We start from the raw sequence: 23382 nt of genomic DNA, 5'->3' as shown, positions 1-23382 counted from the left end.
CACGCGCATTACCACTCCACTATGTCTTCCTGTCATGGCTTTTGTGCCATCAGTAGAGATACCAACAAATCTTGACCACCAAAGTCCATTTGATGTCACAAAGCTGTCCAGTACTTTAAAATGTCCTCTCCTGTTGTCCTGATTTCCAGTGGTTTGCAGAAGAGGTCTTCCTTAATTGACCCCCCCATAAACGTAACGGACATATACCAGGAGCTGTGCCAGGCCCGCCACGTCTGTTGACTCATCCAGCTGTAATGCATAGAATTCACTGGCTTGTATGTGAAGCATTAAGTGTTTTAAAACATCTCCTGCCATGTCACTGATGCATCGTGAAACAGTGTCGTTTGATGAAGGCATTGTCTGTATAGTGTTTTGGGCCTTTTCCCCCAGCCATATCCGCAGCAGCAGAATAGTTTGGGGCTTGCCTGTCCTAGCCACTCTGTAGCTCACCATAGACGCTTCTAGCCCCTTCTTATTAATGGTATCTGTTACTTTTATAAGTGTCTTAATTCTCACTCAAAAAACCCATTGCTTATTTTTCAAATTGCCTTGTTTTGTTTCTAAATGTCTGCGCAAGGATGAAGGTTTCATCGAGTTGTGATAGTACTTTTGCACATAACACACTGTGAACAATATAAGTGAACCACAAATCAATGTAGTTATCATATTTGCACCTCTTCGATGGTTCAACGTGCCTGTCTGTTGTTTGGTGCTTTCCCGGTTAAGGGGGCAGTAGCTCTTTGGCTGCATCAGATTCACAACTGTCAGTGTCCATGCTCTCTGGGCTAACAACAAATGTAGAATTACTGATGCTAGCATTGGATGTGCTCGAAGAAGCAGAACAACTTGCGTCGTCGACAGGTGCAGTACTGCTGGTAGTAGCAATACTACCAGTAAAGCTGGTATTTCTCTATGGACGCGGACCTTACTTGATCAATTTTCGAGCAAATGGAAAGAACAGCAGCTACGTTTGGCAACATACAGACCGTTAGTGAAATTCCCGCGAGAGAGTAACGGTTAATGGGATTGGATGTTAATTGTTTGACATTGTGTTATTTCACTGAAGACTAGATGGTTTCATTTTATTTTTGGCAGTGAAACGAGGCTACTCAGGCGAGAGAAAAAAATAAAAACTCACCCAAATGTATAAATGGGCTGTTTGAAAATGAAGGGAAATAAAATTAAAATATATTTCTTTGAAATTTATTTTTATTTGGCGTACCCCTGACAGCATTGCGTACCCCAGTTTGGGAATACCTGCCATAGACTATATTTGGAAGTGCATTTCCATTGTTCAGGCAGAAGGAAAACAGCAATGTAAAACTGTAGCCTAACTTTATGTTCAAACATCTCAACACTCATCTTTTTCATGGGTTCAAGTAGGATTTATTGTGAGTAGAACTCGGAGGACATCTGAAAGGAACATGTTTCTCTGTAAGAGGTTTATTTTTCCCCCGTATATTTTACAAATAGAAGCACAAATGTTCATAAACTCGACGACAGCCGTTTGAAGTACTTAGAAGCATGTATGCCAGAACCACTGGCGATGGATGGCAGTAGGACCTCGTCCATTTATCTGAAACCACACAGAACAAACACGCGTTCAGATAAACGGGATGAAATCAAAATACCAAACAAAATATCACAGTAAATGTGGGGAAATAACAGGCTTTCTATTCTGCTTTTAACAAAACACAGGATACATGATGGAACACACTAGGCCCTAGAGGGAGCTATTCCATCTTAGACTACAGTGGGATGGTTTTCCGCATAGTCCTGGACTAAAAAGCACTAGCAGTCTCCTTTGAGCATAGCACATTTTCTTCTTCCTTTCTGTGCATCTTAGGGGCTGTTACCTACGATCACATGATTTAGGTCCTGATACCAACATGAGGGGTTGGAGTGGAGTAAAAAGGTTGACAAAATGGTTAGTGAACAAACTTAAAAATAACTAAATGTTTAATGACAAACAATGGGTGGGCTCATGCAAGGAGTCAAGTTGGGGAAATGTTCAAAGATGTAGGTAACCAATCAAGGTTAAGAATGAGTGGGGTTGTTTTGTGTGTGTGTGTGGGGGGGGGGGGGGGGGGACATTACTTAGGGGACAGATTAAACACCAAGGGATAGAGAGTGAAACAGAGAGGAAGGGACAAAGAGTGAAAGAGAAAGGGCGATATGGGCAGAACGAAGCTGACAGCGTGAACAGTACTCACAGGGCAGCAGCTCCAGAGATGATCTCAATGAGCTCCTTGGTGATGACAGCCTGCCTGGTACGGTTGAAGGTGAGGGTCAGCTTGTCAATCATCTCAGCTGGAGGGGACAGAACAGAGCCAGGGTTGATATGAATCTGAGAACAAAGCCATCACAGTGCAGGCACACAGACCTGGTAACCAGATTAGCTGATATTGTAAAATCAATGGCAACCCTAGAGGCATTACACTAGGTTAATCAAGCAGCAGAGGGAGACTGAGGAATATAATCACAAAGGACGACAGCTACTGTGTGTGCTATGAGGCAGGCAGGAAGACTACAACTTAAAAGACAAGTAAGGAAGATGAGAAATAAGCCAGTTGTTATAGAGGCAGAGGAAGATGCTCACAGGCGTTCTTGCTGGCGCTGTCCATAGCGGTCATCCTGGCACTCTGCTCGCTGGTTGTGGACTCCTTCAGGCCAAAGTAGATGATGTTGACCAGGGCAAACTCCTGGTAGTTCCTCAGCACGTCAGCATCAATGTCATCATAGATGCCCATGTTCTCTGTTACAGAAATTGAAAAAGAAGACGTATGATAGTCGGCCATTTTGTGGGGCATACATCTTAAAATCAGCCTGTCGATTTTTATCCCCCTAGTCGATTGACACACCGGTGCGTCAACCTAATTAACCAAAAACATCCCCATCAAAATCCGTCAGTTTAAGTTGGATATGTTTTTTTTGTTGCACTGGATGCATCTCAATCCACCGCATCCGCCGATGTAGCACTTACACATTTGCAGTGAAAGCTGGCAGACCATGAGACATCCCAAAAATTGTTATTCTCATGAAAACGTCTGTAGCGTCCAAACGGTTTGGCCTAAAAAGCTATTATAACCACTCTGGAAAGGGGACTCTCACAAACACAATAGTGTCTTCGTTTTCCTCAACCCCCCGCCCCCCCCCCCCCCCCCCACACACACACACACACAAATGTCAGGAGACTCGCATGAAGTCGGTACTGTCGATGTGCCAACTTCTGTTTGGTAGCGTCCGAACCGTTTGGACAACAAACTAATAGGACCCACACTGCTGAAAGGAGATTCTCACAAACACATTGAATGTGTTATTCAATGCGTTTCCATGGGCTTTAATAGTCAAGGCAAAAATATATATTATTTGTATACATTCTTTTGAAACCTAAAGGGGTCTTAAAATTTTAAATCAAATAGCTAAATTATCCATAGTATGACCATCTTAAAACAATTCCATATGTCAGTTTAGCAACACCCCCCCCCCCCCCAACAACTTAGATTAAAGAATTAAAGCGACCTTCAAACCAACAGTGTTGTACCTGAATTAGCAACAGTATCAATGGAGAAGATAGGCTTCTCATCAGTCTTGTAGGAGATGACAGACCTGAATGAGGGGGGAAAATAACAGCCATTCAAGACTTGTTCTGATAATTGGCTATGTACTTTGAAGGATAAGGATGGGACTATACTTGACGTGATTCTTCCCATACGAACAGTTTTTGGCTCAACTAAGAAACCATTTGGAGGAGACAAGACACTGAAATGTGGCTGTGGAAGGAGTCCATCCATACCTGAATCTGTTGTAGATTACAGCACCCTGGTCAAACTCGTAGCCCATGTTGAGCAGCTCTGTGGCAACGATGGAAGCGTCAGTAAAGGTGGGGGGCTTGCGGCCCACCTCTTTGCAGCTGAGCAGCAGGTAATTGCCGTGTGTCCTGGGTTACGAGGAGGGAGGGAACACTGTTGTCATGGTAATAAACTAAATTCCAAAGGAAACCACTAGACTGGACCTGTTGCTGTGGGCATCATACAGTAAAATGGCTGTATTTCTTGATTATCATTCTGTACCTCTGCAGGATGTTCCTCAGCTTGTCCCCCACATTGACTACCATCACCTCCTTGCCCTCGCCAGTGAGGTTGGCAATCTTGGCCTTGATGGCCTTTGCCACGTTGGAATGGACGGCACCACAGAGACCACGGTCAGACGACACACCGATCAGGAGGTGCTTGTTGGCCACTCCCTCCGGGGCCTTGATCTCAGCCTTCTCGTACAGGGCTGGAGGACACACAGGCAAGAGAAGAGGGACCATCAACAGGTTTGTTGAACGCCATTGGCAAACACCACAAAAACATTTCCAATAAATGTGTGTGAAACGACCCTGACAGTACAGGGACGGTATTCAAGAAGCGCCTCAGTACCAGGGCTAATTCAGGATCAGGTCCCCTCTGTCCATGTAATCTTATTCATTATGATATAAAAGGCTAAACTGATCCTAGATCAGCACTCCTACTCTGAGACTATGAATACAGGCCCTGACCTACCCCTGCCTTCTCACTATGGTCCTAATAGAGGACCATAATAACAGACAGTGATGAACTTCACATAGAAACCATCCATTCCCTTAGACTTTAGTGTGTGTGTGTGTGTGTATAGAGAACATGCAGAGTGAGCAATGACATACCCGAAGCACCATTTCCATAGACGCGGGCGGGCTTCAGCTGCCTCTCAGCGCGGGCATACTTAGCAGCGGCCACCATCTTCATGGACTTGGTGATCTTTTGGATGTTCTTGATGGACTTCAAACGGATGGTGACTAGAATGGGAAAGATGGATGCCACTGACTGACTAAACATTTGAGGTTCAATAATATTGAGAAAAACAGCTACAATATCATCATGATTCAAAAGTTTCACTTGTGCATAAAACTTTAAAGAGGAAGCTCAAGGGTGAGTTTTATGTAACACAGAGTAGTTAAAGAGATGGCGAGGTAAATACTTACTGTCCTTCAAGGTAGCCATGTTCCTGACCTGCCCACTACAAAACAAACAGAATTAGCTAGGTAAATTAGAAACATTATCTTTGCATATTCGCAACAACGTGAACATCCTCAATTCATGGATTACAAACTATTTGCCTCCCAATACAAATAGCTAGCTACCTATAAGCGAATAAATGTTGTTTGTACAACTATACTAGCAATCAGTTAACGTTATACTAGAGTTCATGTCACCAGCTAACAGTTAGCTAACGTTAGCATGTTAGGTGTATCCAGATAATGCAAGATAACTTAGTTAGCGGGAGGAACAGTGAATTTGACAAGAACTGAACGCTGTTCTGAAAACATCTGGTATCGTACGAATTACTAAAAGGACTATTTAATCAACGTTAGTTAGCTGTCACACACTTCAATGACATGGTTAACAAGCTAATGTCAGTTTAGCCACCGCACCGGCTGAACTTGACCATTCACTCTGTACCACACACAATCAGCGGCCTGCGGGTTAGCGCGCCCTTGCAATGTTTTACATGGCTCGTCAACGCATACGGCGTACATATTTGTCATATATGTGTACGACAGCACAATGCTCAAAATCATGTTGTCAAATATACGTAAATTTGCTAATAAAACGTTACCATTGTGGGAGGAACACCAACGCGCTGGTCCTGGCGAACATAATTACTTCGATGAAGGTCAGACTCGCAGGACTGCGCAAGCGCAGGTAAATGGCAAAAAGTGGACGAAAAAACAAACCTCGCGTTACTTCAAAGTACACGTAAATTGATGACGAAATACCCACGGAAGCGGTAGATTTTTAGGAGGAAGGAGAAGAGCATAACAACATCTGAACGTGTTCGAGTCTTATTTCGAATTTCAATAATTGTCTTGCATATTTATATGTAGACGATTATTATTTGAGATGGGGAAAGAGGGTTTTCTAAGCCCAAAGGCGATCGGGAATAGGATCAAAGCAAAAGGTCTTCAAAAATTGCGATGGTATTGTCAAATGTGCCAGAAACAATGTCGAGACGAGGTAAGAAAGATGGCTAGCTAAGTTAGCTATCTAACGTTATATAGCGTAACGTTTGGCATATTTGCTAGTAGGTGCAAGCGTCCTAAACGACCTACTCGCTGGGACAGAATGTAAATTAACCATGTACGTTAGCAAGTGAGCTAGATAGATAGACTGTATTGTCCTCAGGAAAGTAACGTTAGCTAGATCTCGATCAGGCATGTCAGAAGTTAGGCTCTGCACACAAATGGTAACGCCCGGGACAAGAGCTAGTTTAGGTTGAACAAGCTTTCCCTTTCTGCCCATAGAATGGCTTCAAATGCCACTGCATGTCCGAGTCCCACCAGAGACAGCTGCTGCTGGCATCGGAGGACCCCAACAAGATCATGGACAACTTCTCACAGTGAGTCAATCTGCATTTACTTAGGTCTTGCTGTTGGTATGTCGTGTTCTATAACACTGTCTCCAAACAAATGTTAAAATGACATGTCAATAATGGTGTGATGATGAGTCATGGGAGGTGTTCCACCAGTGGACTTATTTGCTTTCTCCTCTCTCCACTCTTCCTCTCTCCAAGGGAGTTCAAGAATGACTTTATTGAGCTGATCAGAAGACGCTTTGGTAATATTTGATTTCTTCTGAAACTATATATTATATGTGCATGCAATATTACACTAGCTACTTATAAAGAGACTGTAAGACAAACCTCAACCTGACTGAATCTCTCTCCCTCCCCTCCAGGAACCAAGCGAGTGCAAAACAACATTGTCTATAACGAGTACATCAATGACAGAGAGCATGTCCATATGAACTCCACCCAGTGGGAGACTCTCACTGAATTCACCAAGTGGCTGGGGAAAGAGGGTACTGTCACACTCATACCCTTTAGAACAGAAGTTATGTGTGTTTGTCTGTGTCTGTCTGATCCCTGACATTGTTGTGTCTTATGACTTCTCCCAGGTTTCTGTAAGGTGGATGAGACGCCCAAAGGCTGGTACATCCAGTACATCGACCGCGACCCAGAGACCATCCGGAGGCAGGAGGAGCTGGAGAGGAAGAAGAAGCAGGACCTTGATGACCAGGAGCGCAGTGCCAAGTTCATAGAGGAGCAGGTCCGCCGGGGCCAAGGAGGCAGGGAGCCAGAGGTGAGAGAGTACCACTACTGCCCTCCTCTGACTAGGAGGTCATATTACACTCTGTCTGCTGAACAGGGACTGGCCAAGGGTTCTGTTTACTAGGGATGTAAGGATTCACTGATACACATCGGCACAAATGTTTAACATACAGTGCGTCATAAAATCAATTAAAAATGTTACAAACCCCCAGTTCACTAACGTTTTTCCAAAAAGACCTCTAATCTTTTGTGACTGAATTTGTTTCCTTTCCAATCTAACTAAGCATGTCAATTCATATGACAGTCATTGATCTCCAAGTCAGATAACGGGGCGGCAGGTAGCCTAGTGGTTAGAGCGTTGGGCCGTTAACCGGAAGGTTGCTAGATCGAATCCCCGAGCTGACATGGTATAAATCTGTCGTTCTGCCCCTGAACAAGGCAGTTAACCCACTGTTCCCAGGCCGTCATTGTAAATAAGAATGTGTTCTTAACTGACTTGCCTAGTTAAATAAAGGTTAAATAAAAAAATAACAACTGCGCACAGAGCAGCTCGCACCAACGAGAGCCTATCCCTGATCTAATATTCGTATATCTGTGCTGCACAATCAGCATTCAAATGCTTGTAAAATGGCTTTTGCATTGTCAAATCTTAGGCTTTATTAGTTGGGTGACAACCAATATAATTGGTGGGGTCTTTGTTACCAAATGCACTGTATAATTTTTTTTACTGGCAGTTGTTTTACTCGAGTTGTGTAGGCTACCAGAGTGGACACAACTCACATCTTTCTGATTGCACATCTAACTTCTGATTGGGGCTTTTCAATTGCCAGGTTCACCTTAAGAAATAGTTTTGGGGGTTTTGCTTTAAGCAATCAGTGCTTTTTGTCATTTTTACATGAACAGGTTAAAGTTGTAATTTCATAAACATTTTGCAAGCTGCAATGTAGGCCTGTGGTCGGAGCGGGAGAAGAGCAGCTCTCCTGTGTAAAGTTTCAAACGTTCACAACCATTCACTTTTGAGACAGGGGTGAAATCCAAAGCTGCGTTATATTAATTTGATATTTCAGCTAATTTCTAAAGATAAATATAGAAATGTTACTAGCAAAAAAACGACAAATTAATAAGTAGGTGAATGAGATTTCAAAAGTGAGGGGACAAAAAGCATAAATTCCTCTCCATATCAGATAGTGATAGATGCTTAGTCTGCCCTCTGGCGCCTACACACACCATACATCATTCTCAAGCTCAGAGATGTAGTCTCCGACAGAATTCACATCCCTACTGTTCAGCAAAGATACTGTTTACCTATGACATGTCATGGAATCAAAACAACCTGTCCCTCTTTTTTTCAGGAAGCACCGGTTTTCACTGAGTTGAAACGAGAAAGTGAAGAAGAGAAAAGTATGTTTTTTTTTTTTTTTTTTTTTTTTTTTAATGATATAACTCATGATGCGTTTGGTCAGAAATGATACTGATTACACCGTTACGTCCGCTCATCTCTCGCTGGTTATAGTTCTGATTATGTTTCAGTTACCTTCAATCTGGCCAAGGGCTCCTGTTCTTCTGCGGATGGCCCATCTAAAGCCAGGTACAGTAATCTGAAGCTCAGTAAGAATGACTCACCGTCATCAATGGCAATGCAAAACAGCAAAAGTAAATCACTGTGGGGATTTCACTCTTTCACTCAGATTAACACTGTGTCTACCTCTTCCCCGTAGTGTGGCCCTGGGTCCCAGTGCCCTGAAGGCAGCAGGATCAGTGAAAAGGAAAGATGCGCCCTCCACCTCAGAAGCCAAAGAGAAGAAGAAGAAGTCAGCCCTGGATGAGATCATGGAGGTACGGTAGTGTTTCCAGTTCTCCCTCTCAGATCTAACACTGTCAAGTAAACTCTGTGTTAAACACGTGTGCGTGTAACCCTTTGTGTACTGTGTTACGTTGAGATGGAGGAGCAGAAGAAGAGGTCTGTGAGAGCAGACCACTGGCTGCACCCCGGCATTGTAATCAAAGTTGTTACCAAGAGACTGGGGGAGAAATACCACAAGAAGAAAGGAGTCGTCAAGGTAACACATTAGTTTCACACATTAATGATCATATACAAGGTGGGTGATTGGGCCATTTTTTTGTGTTCTAAGTAGCTTATAAGAGGTTTGTAGTCAATAGAAGAATATCATACAGTTGAAGTCGGAAGTTTACATACACCTTAGACAAATACATTTAAACTCAGTTTTTCACAATTCTTGACATTTAATCCTAGTAAAAATTCCCTATCTTAGGTCAGTTAAGATCACCAGTTTATTTTAAGAATGTGAAATGTCAGAATAATAGTAGAGAGAAGGATTTATTTCAGATTTTATTTCTTTCATCACATTCCCAGTGGGTCAGAAGTTTACATTCACTCAATTAGTATTTGGTAGCATTGCCTTTAAATTGTTTAACTTGGGTCAAACGTTTTGCTTAGCCTTCCACAAGCTTCCCACAATAAGTTGGGTGAATTTTGGCCCATTCCTCCTGACAGAGCTGGTGTAACTGAGTCAGGTTTGTAGGCCTCCTTGCTCGCACATGCTTTTTCAGTTCTGCCCACAAATTTTCTATAGGATTGAGGTCAGGGCTTTGTGATGGCCACTCCAATACTTTGACTTTGTTGTCCTTAAGCCATTTTGCCACAACTTTGGAAGTTTGCTTGGGGTCGTTGTCCATTTGGAAGACCCATTTGCGACCAAGCTTTAACTTCCTGACTGATGTCTTGAGATGTAGCTTCAATATATCCACATCATTTTCTTTCCTCATGATGCCATCTATTTTGTGAAGTGCACCAGTTCCTCCTGCAGCAAAGCACCCCCACAACATGATGCTGCCACCCCCATGCTTCATGATTGGGATGGTTTTCTTCGGCTTGCAAGCCTCTCCCTTTTTCTTCCAAACATAATGATGGTCATTATGGCCAAACAATTCTATTTTTGTTTCATCAGACCAGAGGACATTTCTCCAAAAAGTACGATCTTTGTCCCCATGTGCAGTTGCAAACCGTAGTCTGGCTTTTTTATGGCAGTTTTGGAGCAGTGGCTTCTTCGTTACTGAGCGGCCTTTCAGGTTATGTCGATATTGGACATGTTTTACTGTGGATATAGATACTTTTGTACCTGTTTCCTCCAGCATCTTCACAAGGTCCTTTGATGTTGTTCTGGGATTGATTTGCACTTTTTGCACAAAAGTACATTCATCTCTAGGAGACAGAACGCGTCTCCTTCCTGAGCGTTATGACGGCTGCGTGGTCCCATGGTGTTTATACTTGCGTACTATTGTTTGTACAGATGAACGTGGTACCTTCAGGCATTTGGAAATTGCTCCCAAGGATGAACCATACTTGTGGAGGTCTACAATTATTTTCTGAGGTCTTGTCTGATTTCTTTTGATTTTCCCATGATGTCAAGCAAAGAGGCACTGAGTTCGAAGGTAGGCTTTGAAATACATCCACAAGTAAACCTCCAATTGACTCAAATTATGTCAATTAGCCTATCAGAAGCTTCTAAAGCCATGACATCATTTTCTGGAATTTTCCAAGTTGTTTAAAGGCACAGTCAACTTAGTGTATGTAAATTTCTGACCCACTGGAATTGTGATACAGTGAAATAATCTGTCTGTAAATAATTGTTGGAAAAATTACTTGTGTCATGCACAAAGTAGATGTCCTAACCGACTTGACAAAACTGTGGTTGAAAAACGATTTTTAATGACTCCAACCTAAGTGTATTTAAACTTCTGACTTCAACTGTATGTATTTAGGCTAACAGTTGTGTGTTGTAGGAGGTGCAGGATAAATACACGGCTGTAGTGAAGATGATTGACTCAGGGGACAAACTGAAACTAGACCAGAGTCACCTGGAGACGGTCATCCCTGCACCAGGTAACCCAGTTCTCGCCATGGTTACACACACATGTCCACAGGAAATTGATCATTTGCAAACTGTACATTTGACTGGATATCTGTAATCTGGCCAAATCGAATAATCAAATCTAACTCATCTGTCCCACAGGTAAAAGGGTCCTGGTTCTGAACGGTGTGTACCGAGACACAGAGGCCCTACTGGACTCCATAGACGAGAGAAAGTTCAGTGCCACCCTCACACTTGACTCGGTAAGGACCAGGCACAAAATGGCTCTCGTCATGCATCAGTTTCTACTGTTTGGTGATGTAATAGATATTTGGTATAGCAACTGCTTTGGGATGATATGAATGGTTCTTATTTTCTCATACAAGGGTGTGTTTTCTTCCTCAGGGTCGGATGAAAGGGAGGAGGGTGGACGGGATCGCCTACGAGGATTTCTCCAAAATGGCCTGATCTATCATGACTTCCGTTACATGACAGCGTAACCCAAGAGCCCCTACCCTTCCACTGAGGCCCATCAGCCGAGGGACTCTACTGTGTCAGAGTTACTTTCTGTAAATATCCCAGAATGCATTTTCTATGGAGGTATCACTTCCTGAGTTAGAGTAATGATTAGGTGGGAAAAAAGTTATATTTTTATTTTGTATTGTTATTAAAATGGTTCTCTACAAATACATTTTAATGTTGTAATATTACAACACAATTGACCTATGTATTGTTTGATACAATGATTGATTGAAAAACATTTGTATTTTGCCATGTAAGATGAGGTCTGAGAAATACAACAGTGATTGGAATGTTCTGGTTAAGAAGTCTGTGGGTGTACATAAAGTTCAAAGCCGGCAGTGTAGTCTTCATGAAAATAAAGAAACATTCACACAGCTATACATACTGATACCGCTTTTTATAACGTTTTATAAAGAGAGAGAGAGAGTTGTCAGACAGAGATGTGATATGAAAACAGGTAATAACAGATATGTGTCTAGTCAGATTGGCTGCATATGTGTGCGTCTCCTGTACCTGTGGAATAAGATATCCCTTATAACTACGCCCTGTCTCTGACTGCCTGGGTTACATGGTACCCCTGTGTGCCTGGCGATTGGTCGCTCAGAGCGGGAGCGGCAGGAAGCTGTCGAGTCGTGGGACGAGGTAGTTGGTGTAATGGCCGTCGATGAAGCCTTTGCCACTGTTGTGGATGAACCAGCAGAAGACATCAGATCCACGTTTATTATCCCGTCTGTAGTCCTTCTGCCAGCCCCTGTCACACACATCCAATAGTTACAACCTCGTCTACAAACCTCACTGTGTTAGCGCTCCTATGCACTATGTCCTGCTGTGTGATATGGCGGAAGGATTACCTGAACAGAGATGAGGTTTACTGACTGAGTATGTGTGATGTGCTGATGTTTTTCCTGTAATGGTGTGTGGTTTACCTGGCAGCAGGGATGTGCATGAGAGAGTGTGTGTTTTTACCTGGTGACGACCAGCTTGTTGCCCTTCACCTCCATGGTGGCCTCCTTCTTCAGAGGGTCAGCTCCCTGGTGCAGGTTAAACACCCTCACCTCTGGCTCCTGGCCAAACTGACCTACACACACACACACACACACAGGTCAGTGAAACCTAGTGAAGTAGGCTGCAATTAAATATAGGGATACTGTTGCAGGATTCACTATAAGGGTGATTTACATTTAAGTCATTTAGCAGACGCTCTTATCCAGAGCGACTTACAAATTATGTAGGGTATCTTGCCTCTATATGTCAACTAATAACATTATTATAACATTATTGGTGACCTACCTATAAGGCCGTGGGCCTGAGAGGAGTACTGGTTGTTGCTGGGGATATAGAGGCCCAGGTAGTCCACGTGGGTTGGGTGTTTCTTCCACACACGATGTAGCAGCACCATCACAGTGATCTTGTCATCCACCGTCACCATCACCTTGGAGTCCTTCACTATGGAAACCTTCACCCTGAAACACACAGAGATCATAGCACGTGGTTAAAACAGGAAACCGTGTACTTTTCAATGTCCTTTTTTTTTTACCTTACCACAGTAAAACAGGCTGATGGTGCCTGACCAGCGGTTCGTGTGTGTCTATGTGTGCGGGCGTGCATGTTCGTACCTGTCCTGGGTGATGTCGGCTGTGGCTCCCCAGGTGAAGGAGTGGTTGTTCCTGCCGTCAGTCAGGTCGATACGGTCGGTGCTGACTGACACCCTGATGCCGTCAGGCTGGTAGAACACTGAGATGGTGCCAAAGTACGTGTTCACCTTCTCTTTCTCCTCCACCCTCTTAGAGCCAACCAGCTGGCCATTCACCACCACACCTAGAGGACAACGAGGGCGGAGGATAGAGGTAAGAGGACACAAGCACAGACACACACATTTTTGCATGCACACACACATACCTGCACCGGGGTCTGACACCAGATTGAGGATGTGTCCAGGCTCTGAGTCGATGTTGAAGCAGACGTCCATGTTGTTTTTAGGCAGGTGGACGATGAAGTGAGGGTCATTCTCCACTGTCCCACAGAAAACACACAGACAGACAACCGTTACTATAGTGACACAATGGACATGAGAATATTACCCACTGCAAAATTGCCAGGTAGGGAGGTAGGTGATGTTGATGCCCCAATGCAGCTGTTTTTATCTCAATATGAAATCATTTCTGGGTAACAATTAAGGAACTTACTGTGATTCTTTTCAATTAAAATGGTCAAAAAGAAACAAAAATAGTTACAGTACCAAAACAAATGATCTAAAGATTCTGTCTCTTTGCAGCAAAATCTGCAGTACTGGGATGGCTGTATCCCCCATATGTATAACATTCTATTGGTTGCAAGAATTTTGTATAGTAATTTAAATTGAAAAAATCAAGTTTTGAATCCAGTTGTTTTTCGAAAGTCTCTTCCCAACTATTTTGCAAATCTATATGGCACAGCTGTCATTTTTTGGGTCCTTAAATGAAACTGGTATACTTTTTTATGTGTCGCAATTTTCTTTAGACAATTTTGGTCTTTAATGCAGGGCCGACAGACAAGTTCCTTACTTCCTCCCCCTACCACTTGCCTCTGCCATTTTTGTGGTAATGCTGCAATTATTTGGTTGTAATTTTGAGTACAGCAGACATTTGCATATATTTTTGTTAGCTGCATGTGTGACAACTCCGTCAGTCCTAAACATTCTTTCCAAAAATATATTTTTTTAATCAATTAGTATATTTGAATTTAACCATAATATTTGTTGTGTCTTTTCTGAAATTGCAACCAACTTTATATGGCTTGTCTTAAAAATAGCGATATTTTAGAGATGATTTCATTTCCAAATTACCGAAAGTGAGAGGTTGTAATCTGAATAAAGGGAAAAAGGCCATTCTTGAACATGAGGTAAGACATCCTTACTAATCTGCTAGAGAACCAGTTCGGATTGAAGTATAACTTTTGAATGACTGAAGCCTTTAGTGAGAGGTCTAATGCTTTAATATTTAATCATTAATGTCCCCCGAATTCATATTATTTTTATAAATAGGCCCGTTTAATTTGGTCTGGCTTGCCGTTCCAACTAAAATTGAATATTTTTTGCTCATATAATTTAAAAAACAAGTTGCTATGTGTACAGTAGTCAAGGCCATAAGCAAATAGGTAAACTGGGATATGACTAGAGTTAATGAGGGTGATTCTTCCACAAATAGAAAGGTATTTTCCTTGCCACGGTAGCAAGATCTTATCTATTTTGCTAACTTTCTATTAAAATGCATTGTAATGAGATAATTTCTTTCTTTCGGGATATGAATACCAAGTATGTCCACTTCACCGTCAGAACATTTTATTGGTAAATTACACGGTAATGTAAAAGTTAAAAATGTTTGTGATCCAATGCATAATATGGTCTGATCATAATTTGGTTGTAATCCAGAGAGGTTAAAAAAAGTATCTAGATCCTCTTTGTGGCTGTGGAGAGATCCAAATTGTGGATTTAAAAGAAAACATGAATCATCAGCTTACAATGACACCTTTGTTTTTAAGCCCTGGATTTATAACCCCTTGATATTAAAGTTGGTTCTGATTTTAATATCTAATGTTTCGATGGCCATTGTTTTACTCCTCTTGACAGTTTAAAACTTTCTGAGAAGAAGACATTATTTACTATTTCACACCTAGGGTTGAAAATTGAAATTTTCCAGGCATTTATATATAAATTCCAGTCGTACTTTATCAAAAGCCTTTTCAAAGTCAGCTATGAATATAAGGCATGGTTTCCCAGATTTTTCGTAGTATTCTACTGTTTCCAGTTTCCAGTACTTGTCTTATATTGTCTCCAATGTATCGTCCATAAAAAAACCTGTCTGATTAGGATGAATAATATCCCACAATACCTTTTTAATTCTAAGCACTATTCACTTTGCTAGAATCTTTGCATCACAACACTGAAGTAAAATAAAATGTTTCTTAGCAAAATGCAATTTATCAAGCAAGAATTTAGCTAGGACTGTCTGGGAGTGGTCTGAGAGAGGGGCCTAATTGGAGGGGCCTAATGGGAGGGATGTGTAACCTGAAAACTAGCTGTTATAAGCAGAGAGGAGTGCAAACTCTCTTTGTTATTGGTCTATTAACTTATATCACCTGGTGATGTCACCAGGCAGTCCAAAAACCCCACCCAGCAAAACAAGCTGAAATTTCAGGCAGACTTTTCAAACAGCTCTTACACTAACAGTGCATTATCATAATATTCACAATTTCACAGCATTATTCCAACCTCATAGTGTGGAAATATATATAAAACACAGGAAATTCACATTTTTGTCCGCACTGCCCCTTTAAAACACAGTGTATGGCTATGTGTGTGTTATTAAGTATGGTGATATGGACAGGTAGAGAAGTATTATACTGTAGCACATATGTTTATAGAGGTGTGTGTGTGTGTGTTGTTATTGTCACCTATGGTGATGTGATCTGGTAGGGGCCTCTCGGCGTGGCTAGGGGGGGCAGGGGTGGTCATCTGGACCCAGGGGGGGATGCTGTGAACCATCTGCACTGGAGTCCTTCCTCCAAGAGCAGTCATACCAGATCCTCCTACACACACACACACACACACACACACACACACACACACACACACACAGCGAGTTTGGGATAGCTTCATTCACTCTCTTGCACTCATGTACATTTACAAGACCAAAAAAGGGGGGACTCAAGTGATTTTGGATCAGGAACCTGCACAGCAGCCCTGTTTGGGGTCCTTAGGGGAGTCAGCGAGCAGCCTCTCCTTGGCCTCCTCACTCTCCACCAGTAGGGCAGTGAGGGGCGTGACAAACTGGTGCTCCACAGCCAGGGTCAGGATCCTCTGGGTGATCTTCCTCTTCTTACCAGCAGTGGGGGCCAGGGACCTGCAGGGAACAGAGATATAACATTCACAAAACGTTACTCTGTATATTTATTCAGGCTCTATAGTCTGTATCAAAGTGCTGGCAATTTATAGCACAAGCTTTTTATTCACTCCTTAGATTGAAAATAACGATGTGTTAAACTCTCTCTCTCTCCCTTTCTCACCTCTCGGCCAGTAGCTGGTTGACAGTAATGTAGGCCCACATCTGTCTGGCGAAGCCAGTGAAGGCATGCTGCTGCTGGGCCAGCGCAGCGTCTAGCTCCAGGTAGTCTGCTTCAGTCTGTAGGGACAGGTCCAGACGATCCTGGGAAGAAGAGGGGGACAGAGAGAGGGTAGGACACAGGTGAGTGTGTGTACCTGTGCGTGTGTGTGTGTGTGTGTGTATGCAGTGCTGTAAAGTACTTAAGTAAAACTATTTGAAAGTATTACTTAAGTCGTTTTTTCGGGTATCTGTACTGTACTTTACTTTACTATTTATATTTTTGACAACTTTTACATTTACTTCACTACATTCCTAAATAAAAGTATGTACTTTTTACTCCATACATTTTCCCTGACACTCAAAAGTACTTTTTACATTTTGAATGCTTTGCAGGACAGCAAAATTTAAAATTCCCCCACTTATCAAGAGAACATCCCTGGTCATCCCTACTGCCTCTTATCTGGCGGACTCACTAAACAAAAATGTTTTGTTTGTTAATTATGTCTGATTGTTGGAGTGTGCCCCCGGCTATCTGGTTTGATTAATATAAGCAATTTCAAATGATTTATACTTTTGCTTTTAGTTTTGATACTTAAGTATATTTTTTTCAATTACATTTACTTTTGATACTTAAGTGTATTTAAAACCAAATACTTTTAGACTTTTACTCAAGTTGCATTTTACTGGGTGACTCACTTTTACTCGAGTCATTTTCTATTAAGGTATCTTTACTTTTACTCAAGTATGACTTTTGGGTACTTTTTCCACCACTGTGTGTATTAGTGTGCATGCGTGGATGTGTATGTATGACTCACAGCGGATGCAGTGGTGAAGCTGTTTAGAGTAGTGGAGTCAGAGGGCAGCACCTTCCCAGCCACCACCAGCTCTGAGCCACTGAAGTACTTATCAAAGTGGTTCTGGGTGACGTCAGAGACAGAGTCCTCTGGGAACTGAACCGTGATCTTCCTCAGGAGGGGAGACGAGACCTGGCTGTAGAACCGCTGGAGGGGGTTAACGGAGGAGGGAGGTCAGAGATGGCAGGGTGAGAGAGGCGGTGAAGATAGAGTGTTTACACAAGAATAGGAGGAGAATTCAGAGGAGAAGTAGTCATACATGGATGGAGGAGGAGTAGTGATGCAACTGTATGCAGGATTAGGGAGAGAAGGATGAATGGGAGTTTTAGGGACAGGGGTCTGTTGTACCCGTATCTGATCTGAGGCGTCGTGGCTGGTGTAGATCCTCTGGGCCGCGCCCCTATTCTCCATGGCGATGCGTTCCAGGAAGTCGTAGTCGACATCGAAGCCGATGCCCAATGAGAAGAGAGAGAACTCCTCCCTCATGACCTTCTTCAGATTCTTCTGGATGGCGCTGAGCTTGATCTCTCCTACACAGAGAGGGAGAGATGGTGGATGACGGTAGCACAACATTATGAAGGGCAGTACACCACTAGAGGTTATTAGATGGGGTGTGAGGGTGAAAATAAAGGGGGGTGAAGTGGTATGCGGTGGGTGATGAAAAGTCAGTCAGTGTCTGTTTTGGGATCAGCAGCGGTGTGATGTCTCACCGACAGTGGGGTCTCCATCAGACACCAGCATGATCATGGAGACAGAGCGTGGGTCGATCATGCCCTGATTGGACGCCTTCACCAGCATCTGCACCGCCCTCATCAATGCCTCGTTGATATTGGTGCCTGGATCGTGTCAAAGGGCAGTGAGAGCCAATCAGATACACATCCAGACAGCCTTTCGTTATCCACCACTCTGTCCTCTCTTCCTCTTTCCTCTGTCTCTCCCCATTACTTAATTCCATCCAACCCTCTACTTCCTTATACTCCTCCACATCTCTCTCTTTCTCTGTCACTCTCTTTCTTTCATCCCTCCCTTCTCTCTCCGTCCTTCTCTCACCTCCGTTGGGTTTGATGTTCTGGATGTATTTCTTGGCCTCAGCCACCTGTATGGTGCTGCCTGGAACCAGCTCCTCGCTCCAGCAGCGCACGTTGTGGTTGAAGTCAACAATGCTGAAGTAGTCATCCATGGTCAGGTCATCCAATATGGTCTGCATAGCCTCCACAGTCTGAGGGAGAGAGAGTTATAGAGCAAGAGAGAGAGAGATAAAGTCATACATTAGATTGGACAGTCATTTCAGTGCAGCTTCACAGAATACCCACATAAGGGCAGTGTTGCATTTGTCAGGCAGACTCTCCCGGTTGTGAGAGAAGAGAGATGTGCGACTGATGGGGCACAGATTGACCCCTGTGAGTTTGTCTATGGTTACGTCACACACCTGCTTCATCTTGACTCCCCACATAGATCCACTGACGTCAATGACGAAGACAATGTTTTTCGGAAGGGGGGAGAGATTGGCCGGGGCGAAGAAATGCACAAAATGCCCATCAGAAACCTAGGAGAAACAGTGAAATAACAGTGACCAATACTTCCTGTATTACATTTCTGTTACAAAGTGAAGTGACACAAAGACTGTGTTACTGCGTGTGTTTCTGTCAGTGTGTGTACCCACATGCAGTTCCCCGGCGTTGCTGTCTCTCAGGACGTCGTATTTGACGGTAAAGATGCCATCGATAGCGCTGGTGGTGCAGTTCTCACACTTCCTCTGCTGCGGGAGCGAAGGCTTGAACACCACGTGAGCCTTGTCCTTCGAGGAGGTGAGTTTGGCCATGCCGCTGAAATGCTCTCCCAAGGTGTTCAGTGTCTCCACAGAGGCGATGCCGCTGGGCTCATAGATATACACATCCACCTGCAGAGAGACAGGGAGAAGGCTCAAACACACTGACACAGAGGCACTGACCTATCAAATACAGTCGTTAAATACCACACACAGGTACGCACACACACACACACACACACACACACACACACACACACACACACACACACACACACACACACACACACACACACACACACACACACACACACACACACACACACACACACACACACACACACACACACACACACACAGGCAAGCTTTCTCACCTGGAACTGGGGCACCAGTCGTCCAGGCTGCAGGTGTAGTGAGTGTTCATAGAAGCCCAGCTTCCTCTGCATCATTTCCTGGTAGTGCAACTCAAACTCTATCTTACTGCCAGGAGGCACGTGGACCTCCGTCTTAAAGGTCTCCATGTCCTGGGAGTTAGCCCTGTGGTGTAGCATTACCAGCTCTATAGTCAGTTACAGGACACTAGAAAGGTCTTATGCAACAACAATGTTTGTTACACACAGCATAGACCATTATGAATGGCATAATGGTCAAAATATGGGTGGGAACCCATTTCCCTGTATTGTCCAAGATGTCATTCTTCAGTATAGCTACACTAAATACCATAGCCATGGTGCATTGTGGGTTGTACGGTACCTGACGAGGCCTGCGGCCTTCCCTCTGGCTCTAGCCTGAGCGTAGAGATTCCTAGCCACAGTCTTCTCCTTCACTGAGCCCACAAACATGATCCCATTCACATTCCTAAAAACAGGACACAACATAGTCTCCAGCTCTTTCCATTAAGTCGAGGATTGTATTTCAGTGTGATTGTGACATTGTGACTGAGAATTGAGATTTTGATTTTTATCGTGATTGAGACGGTTGGCTCACATGGTGAAGTTGGTGATGAAGGCTCGTTTGGGGATCTGGACGTTGAAGCCAATGCTCTGGGCATTTGGACCAGAGTTGACCACAGAGCTCTTGACCGTGGTGTGGCAGAACCGCGACGTGATGCGGCTCTCCACCTTGTAGCTCTTAACTGTGATGTCATCACCCCGGATGGCCTACAGAGAGAGGTGGAGCATGTGAGACTGACTTTGGCTGTGATGTCATCGACTAGGGATGAGTGCCGTTGCATATGAATTGTGAGTCAAACTCTCTACATCTTTACATCTAAACCACATAAAACAAGTAGTTTCGGGGAACAGATTTTTTTCTCGTCATCTACAAATCTAAATATCTGATTGAAAAATGGATAGGAAACATGCTTCTTTGGAGTATCTACTTATACACTGAGTACAAATAACCTAAAGAACACCTGCTCTATCCATGACACAGACCGACCAGGTGAATCCAGGTGAAATCCTTGTTGATGTTACTTGTTAAATACATTTCAATCAGTGTAGACGAAAGGGAGGAGACAGGCTAAAGGATTTTTAAGCCTTGAGACAATTGAGATGTGGATTATGTATGTGTGCCGTTCAGAGGGTGAACGGACAAAGCAAAATATTTAAGTGCCTTTGAACGAAGTATGGTAGTAGGTGCCAGGCGCAGCGGTTTGTGTCAAGAACTGCAACGCTGCTGGGTTTTTAACACTCAACAGTTTCCTGTGTGTATCAAGAATGGTCCACCACCCAAAGGACATCCAGGCAAATTGACACACCACTGTGGGAAGCATTGGAGTAAACATGGGCCAGCATCCCTGTGGAATGCTTTCGACACCTTGTAGAATCCATGCCATGATGAATTGAGGCTGTTCTGGTGGCAAAAGGAGGTGCAACTCAATGTTAGGAAGGTGTTCCTAATGTTTGGTATACTCAGTGTATAACAGGCTGAGAATTCTGAGAAAGAAAATGACACATTTTACCACAGAAACGTTAAATGGATGTAGCAACTGCAGAGTGAAGTCAATAACCTGTCTGTCAGCGGATTCTCATCAAACAGGACCATTGATTTGTAGATAAGAGGACTAAACTCTGTCACAGTGGACAGAGGGGTCGAACATCAAGCAGAGACCAGAGAGAGAAACCTACCTCAAAGTCTTCTTGCTCCTCACTGGTCAATATCGCCCTCTGGAAACACACCGAAACAATCAGCTCTGTATCAATCAATCAAGCTAATGTATTTTATAAATCTCTTTTTACATCAGCAGTTGTCACAAAGGGCTTTTCAGATACCCATTCTAAAACCCCAAATAGCAAGCAATGCGGATGCAGAAGTATCTGTACTGTCCCATACTGCCCTCAGAAAGAAAATGTTTCATATGTAACAGTAACTATCGGTAGGTGATAATGGCATAACAATTCTATCGACATTCTAAATAAAAATGCTGAATTGTCAGTAAGCCTATATTGACCTTATAGGACTGTCATTTGGTTCAATCCATTGACCTCTACGTAACCCCTTTATCAATAGTTCAGAGGTCAATGAAGCAGATTGCTTGCTTTTACATGTTGTTGGTATTCTATTTCTGTAACTGGGCAAAACCAAAAACCCACCTCAAGACAGGATAATTTCCCTCATAATCTGTTGCATTATTGAATCAATGTCATATTGAATATAAGAAATGCAGATTATTAACGATTGTGAATAGTAAACTATGACATTATATAACATATACAAATTGTTTGAAAAAAGAAAAGAACAGTTTCATCTCACCTTAAATCGTCCATGTTGTTCCTCTAATGACTGGTAGAACAAAAGGGCCGTTTGTAAAATAAAGAATAAAAGTTGTACATTAATCAGTCACATGGACGTCACATAAAATATAGTTCTGTTATAGGAACGTTATCAAAAAACACATTTGATAGAGAGAAGGCTGCATCTACACAAATTTTATTTGTATTTTTAAGGTTCCCCATTGGCTGTAGCTACTCTTCCTGGGGACCATAAGCATTAAGGCAATTAAGACACATCTATAAAACAATCTCGTTATCGTATAACAGTTGATATTGAAAAACATGAACTCACCGTTTCTGTCTCCCACTCTCCCTCGACCACAAACTCAAAGCAGTGGGTTTGGTGTAGGACCAGCAGGCCTAGGAGGAGAGCCAGGCATCTCATGGTTCCAGGCCTGTATGTGGTGCCTGAGGTTTAGCACTCCCAGATATAGTCCTTCAGCCGGGACCCAAGAGGGAGCAGAGAGATCCCAAAATGAGGGTTAAAAATCCACTGAGTGCTGATAGAAGCGTGGCCCCAGTCAATATTTGTTGTGTTTCACGTAACCCAGAGAGGGAAACTTTGAAACTTGACCTGCTGTGCAGGAGGGTAAATACAGCATATTTGGGATCGTACAGGTTCGGTTTAGGGCTGTATTTCTCGTTGATTTATGTAGGCCTAAAGTCTGCAACACGCACAGACAATCAGAACTGGGTTTCCAATGCTGGTATGTATAGATTTAAATGCTGGCATGCTGTAGCAGTAGTTTCCTCTCTCTATGTGATCATAATAATACCTGTGGATTGGCCACGTGCAGTGGAGCTAACGTTTGGACTTTAGACAGAGTTCAAACATTCCATTTGACGCCATATTTGGCCATTTTGCATGGCAATCACTGTGAGGTCACGTCAATTCCCTTTTTGCTGTGCAATAACAATAGAACAAAAACAGAAATAGAGGGGAAAAATGGACCTTTGGCACCATGCTGGGTGTACACTGCATTAAAGGAATAATCCACTAAAAAACAATATTTTGGTATTTGTAGTTCACTGTTGATACGGTCCCAAAATGTTTTGCATGTGAGCAATCAAGTTTTCAAGATATGGGACTTTCAAAAAGCACATTGTAACTTGCCACATCATCATGATAATGCAAATCGCTTGATTGCTTGACTGCTGACATGCAAAACACTTTGGGACTGTATCAACAGCGGACTAATGCATTTTTTAAAATCGTTTTTGAGTGGATTATTCCTTTAAGGTGGAAACACTGTTCCTGAATTATTAATTGACCAATCGTAGGGAGTCTCTCGCAAGCTCTCTGGGGGAATCATGCAGCTGGGTTTAGTTTTTGAGGGAGTGTGGTGCTGAGGGGACACACCTTACCATCCAGACCTCTGT

At 43.1% G+C, this 23382-nt stretch overlaps 3 protein-coding genes across 4 annotated transcripts; 1 reads left to right on the top strand and 2 right to left on the bottom strand.

Annotated features, from left to right (window-relative positions):
- Positions 1-1363: 1363 nt before the first annotated feature.
- On the bottom strand, positions 1364-5752 carry LOC106576202 (ATP synthase F(1) complex subunit gamma, mitochondrial). Of its 2 annotated transcripts, XM_014153193.2 has the most exons (9): positions 5641-5752; positions 5006-5040; positions 4688-4819; positions 4074-4281; positions 3797-3940; positions 3545-3609; positions 2600-2755; positions 2214-2310; positions 1364-1576 (listed from the first exon to the last, which is right to left on the bottom strand). In XM_014153193.2, exons 1-9 carry the CDS (start codon positions 5679-5681, stop codon positions 1573-1575), a joined length of 882 nt encoding a protein of 293 aa, XP_014008668.1. In that variant the 5' UTR covers positions 5682-5752; the 3' UTR covers positions 1364-1572. The 2 variants fall into 2 exon arrangements, with proteins under 2 accessions (XP_014008668.1, XP_014008669.1); XM_014153194.2 differs by lacking the exon at positions 1364-1576 and having other exon boundaries at positions 2210-2310.
- Positions 5753-5798: 46 nt separating this feature from the next.
- Positions 5799-11899, top strand: LOC106576199 (DNA/RNA-binding protein KIN17). The gene is made up of 12 exons (XM_014153191.3): positions 5799-6038; positions 6326-6420; positions 6595-6638; positions 6759-6881; positions 6978-7162; positions 8484-8532; positions 8662-8719; positions 8850-8967; positions 9072-9191; positions 10936-11035; positions 11166-11266; positions 11409-11899. The coding sequence occupies exons 1-12, from the start codon at positions 5925-5927 to the stop codon at positions 11469-11471; spliced, it is 1170 nt and encodes a 389-aa protein (XP_014008666.1). The 5' UTR covers positions 5799-5924; the 3' UTR covers positions 11472-11899.
- Positions 11900-11903: 4 nt separating this feature from the next.
- LOC106576198 (inter-alpha-trypsin inhibitor heavy chain H2) lies at positions 11904-22755 on the bottom strand. Its single transcript, XM_014153190.3, has 20 exons — positions 22295-22755; positions 21983-22012; positions 21358-21396; positions 20216-20388; positions 19982-20086; positions 19603-19765; positions 19124-19360; positions 18890-19006; positions 18511-18679; positions 18171-18296; positions 17809-17990; positions 17422-17607; positions 16569-16708; positions 16233-16405; positions 15957-16091; positions 13425-13538; positions 13142-13343; positions 12816-12988; positions 12492-12603; positions 11904-12276 (listed from the first exon to the last, which is right to left on the bottom strand). The coding sequence occupies exons 1-20, from the start codon at positions 22385-22387 to the stop codon at positions 12126-12128; spliced, it is 2820 nt and encodes a 939-aa protein (XP_014008665.3). The 5' UTR covers positions 22388-22755; the 3' UTR covers positions 11904-12125.
- Positions 22756-23382: the final 627 nt, after the last annotated feature.

This window comes from Salmo salar, chromosome 17, assembly GCF_965601325.2.
Source record: "Salmo salar chromosome 17, fSalSal1, whole genome shotgun sequence".
Lineage (NCBI taxonomy): Eukaryota > Metazoa > Chordata > Actinopteri > Salmoniformes > Salmonidae > Salmo > Salmo salar.
This window is presented reverse-complemented; position numbering and strand designations above follow the sequence as displayed.

What these genes read in the sequence shown, in the direction of transcription:
- LOC106576198 (XM_014153190.3), bottom strand. Translation starts at nt 22,387, where the DNA reads ATGAGATGCCTGGCTCTCCTCCTAGGCCTGCTGGTCCTACACCAAACC. An exon ending in GGGGAGTCAAGATGAAGCAG is followed by an intron (nt 18,680 to 18,889) that starts GTGTGTGACGTA and finishes TCTCTCCCTCAG; the next exon opens with ACTGTGGAGGCTATGCAGAC. An exon ending in ACGCCTCAGATCAGATACGG is followed by an intron (nt 17,608 to 17,808) that starts GTACAACAGACC and finishes AACCCCCTCCAG; the next exon opens with CGGTTCTACAGCCAGGTCTC.
- LOC106576199 (XM_014153191.3), top strand. Translation starts at nt 5,925, where the DNA reads ATGGGGAAAGAGGGTTTTCTAAGCCCAAAGGCGATCGGGAATAGGATC. An exon ending in AGAAGAAAGGAGTCGTCAAG is followed by an intron (nt 9,192 to 10,935) that starts GTAACACATTAG and finishes TGTGTGTTGTAG; the next exon opens with GAGGTGCAGGATAAATACAC. An exon ending in GACGGTCATCCCTGCACCAG is followed by an intron (nt 11,036 to 11,165) that starts GTAACCCAGTTC and finishes TCTGTCCCACAG; the next exon opens with GTAAAAGGGTCCTGGTTCTG.
- LOC106576202 (XM_014153193.2), bottom strand. Translation starts at nt 5,681, where the DNA reads ATGTTCGCCAGGACCAGCGCGTTGGTGTTCCTCCCACAATG. An exon ending in CTATGGAAATGGTGCTTCGG is followed by an intron (nt 4,282 to 4,687) that starts GTATGTCATTGC and finishes TGTGTCCTCCAG; the next exon opens with CCCTGTACGAGAAGGCTGAG. An exon ending in GTAATCTACAACAGATTCAG is followed by an intron (nt 3,610 to 3,796) that starts GTATGGATGGAC and finishes CCCCTCATTCAG; the next exon opens with GTCTGTCATCTCCTACAAGA.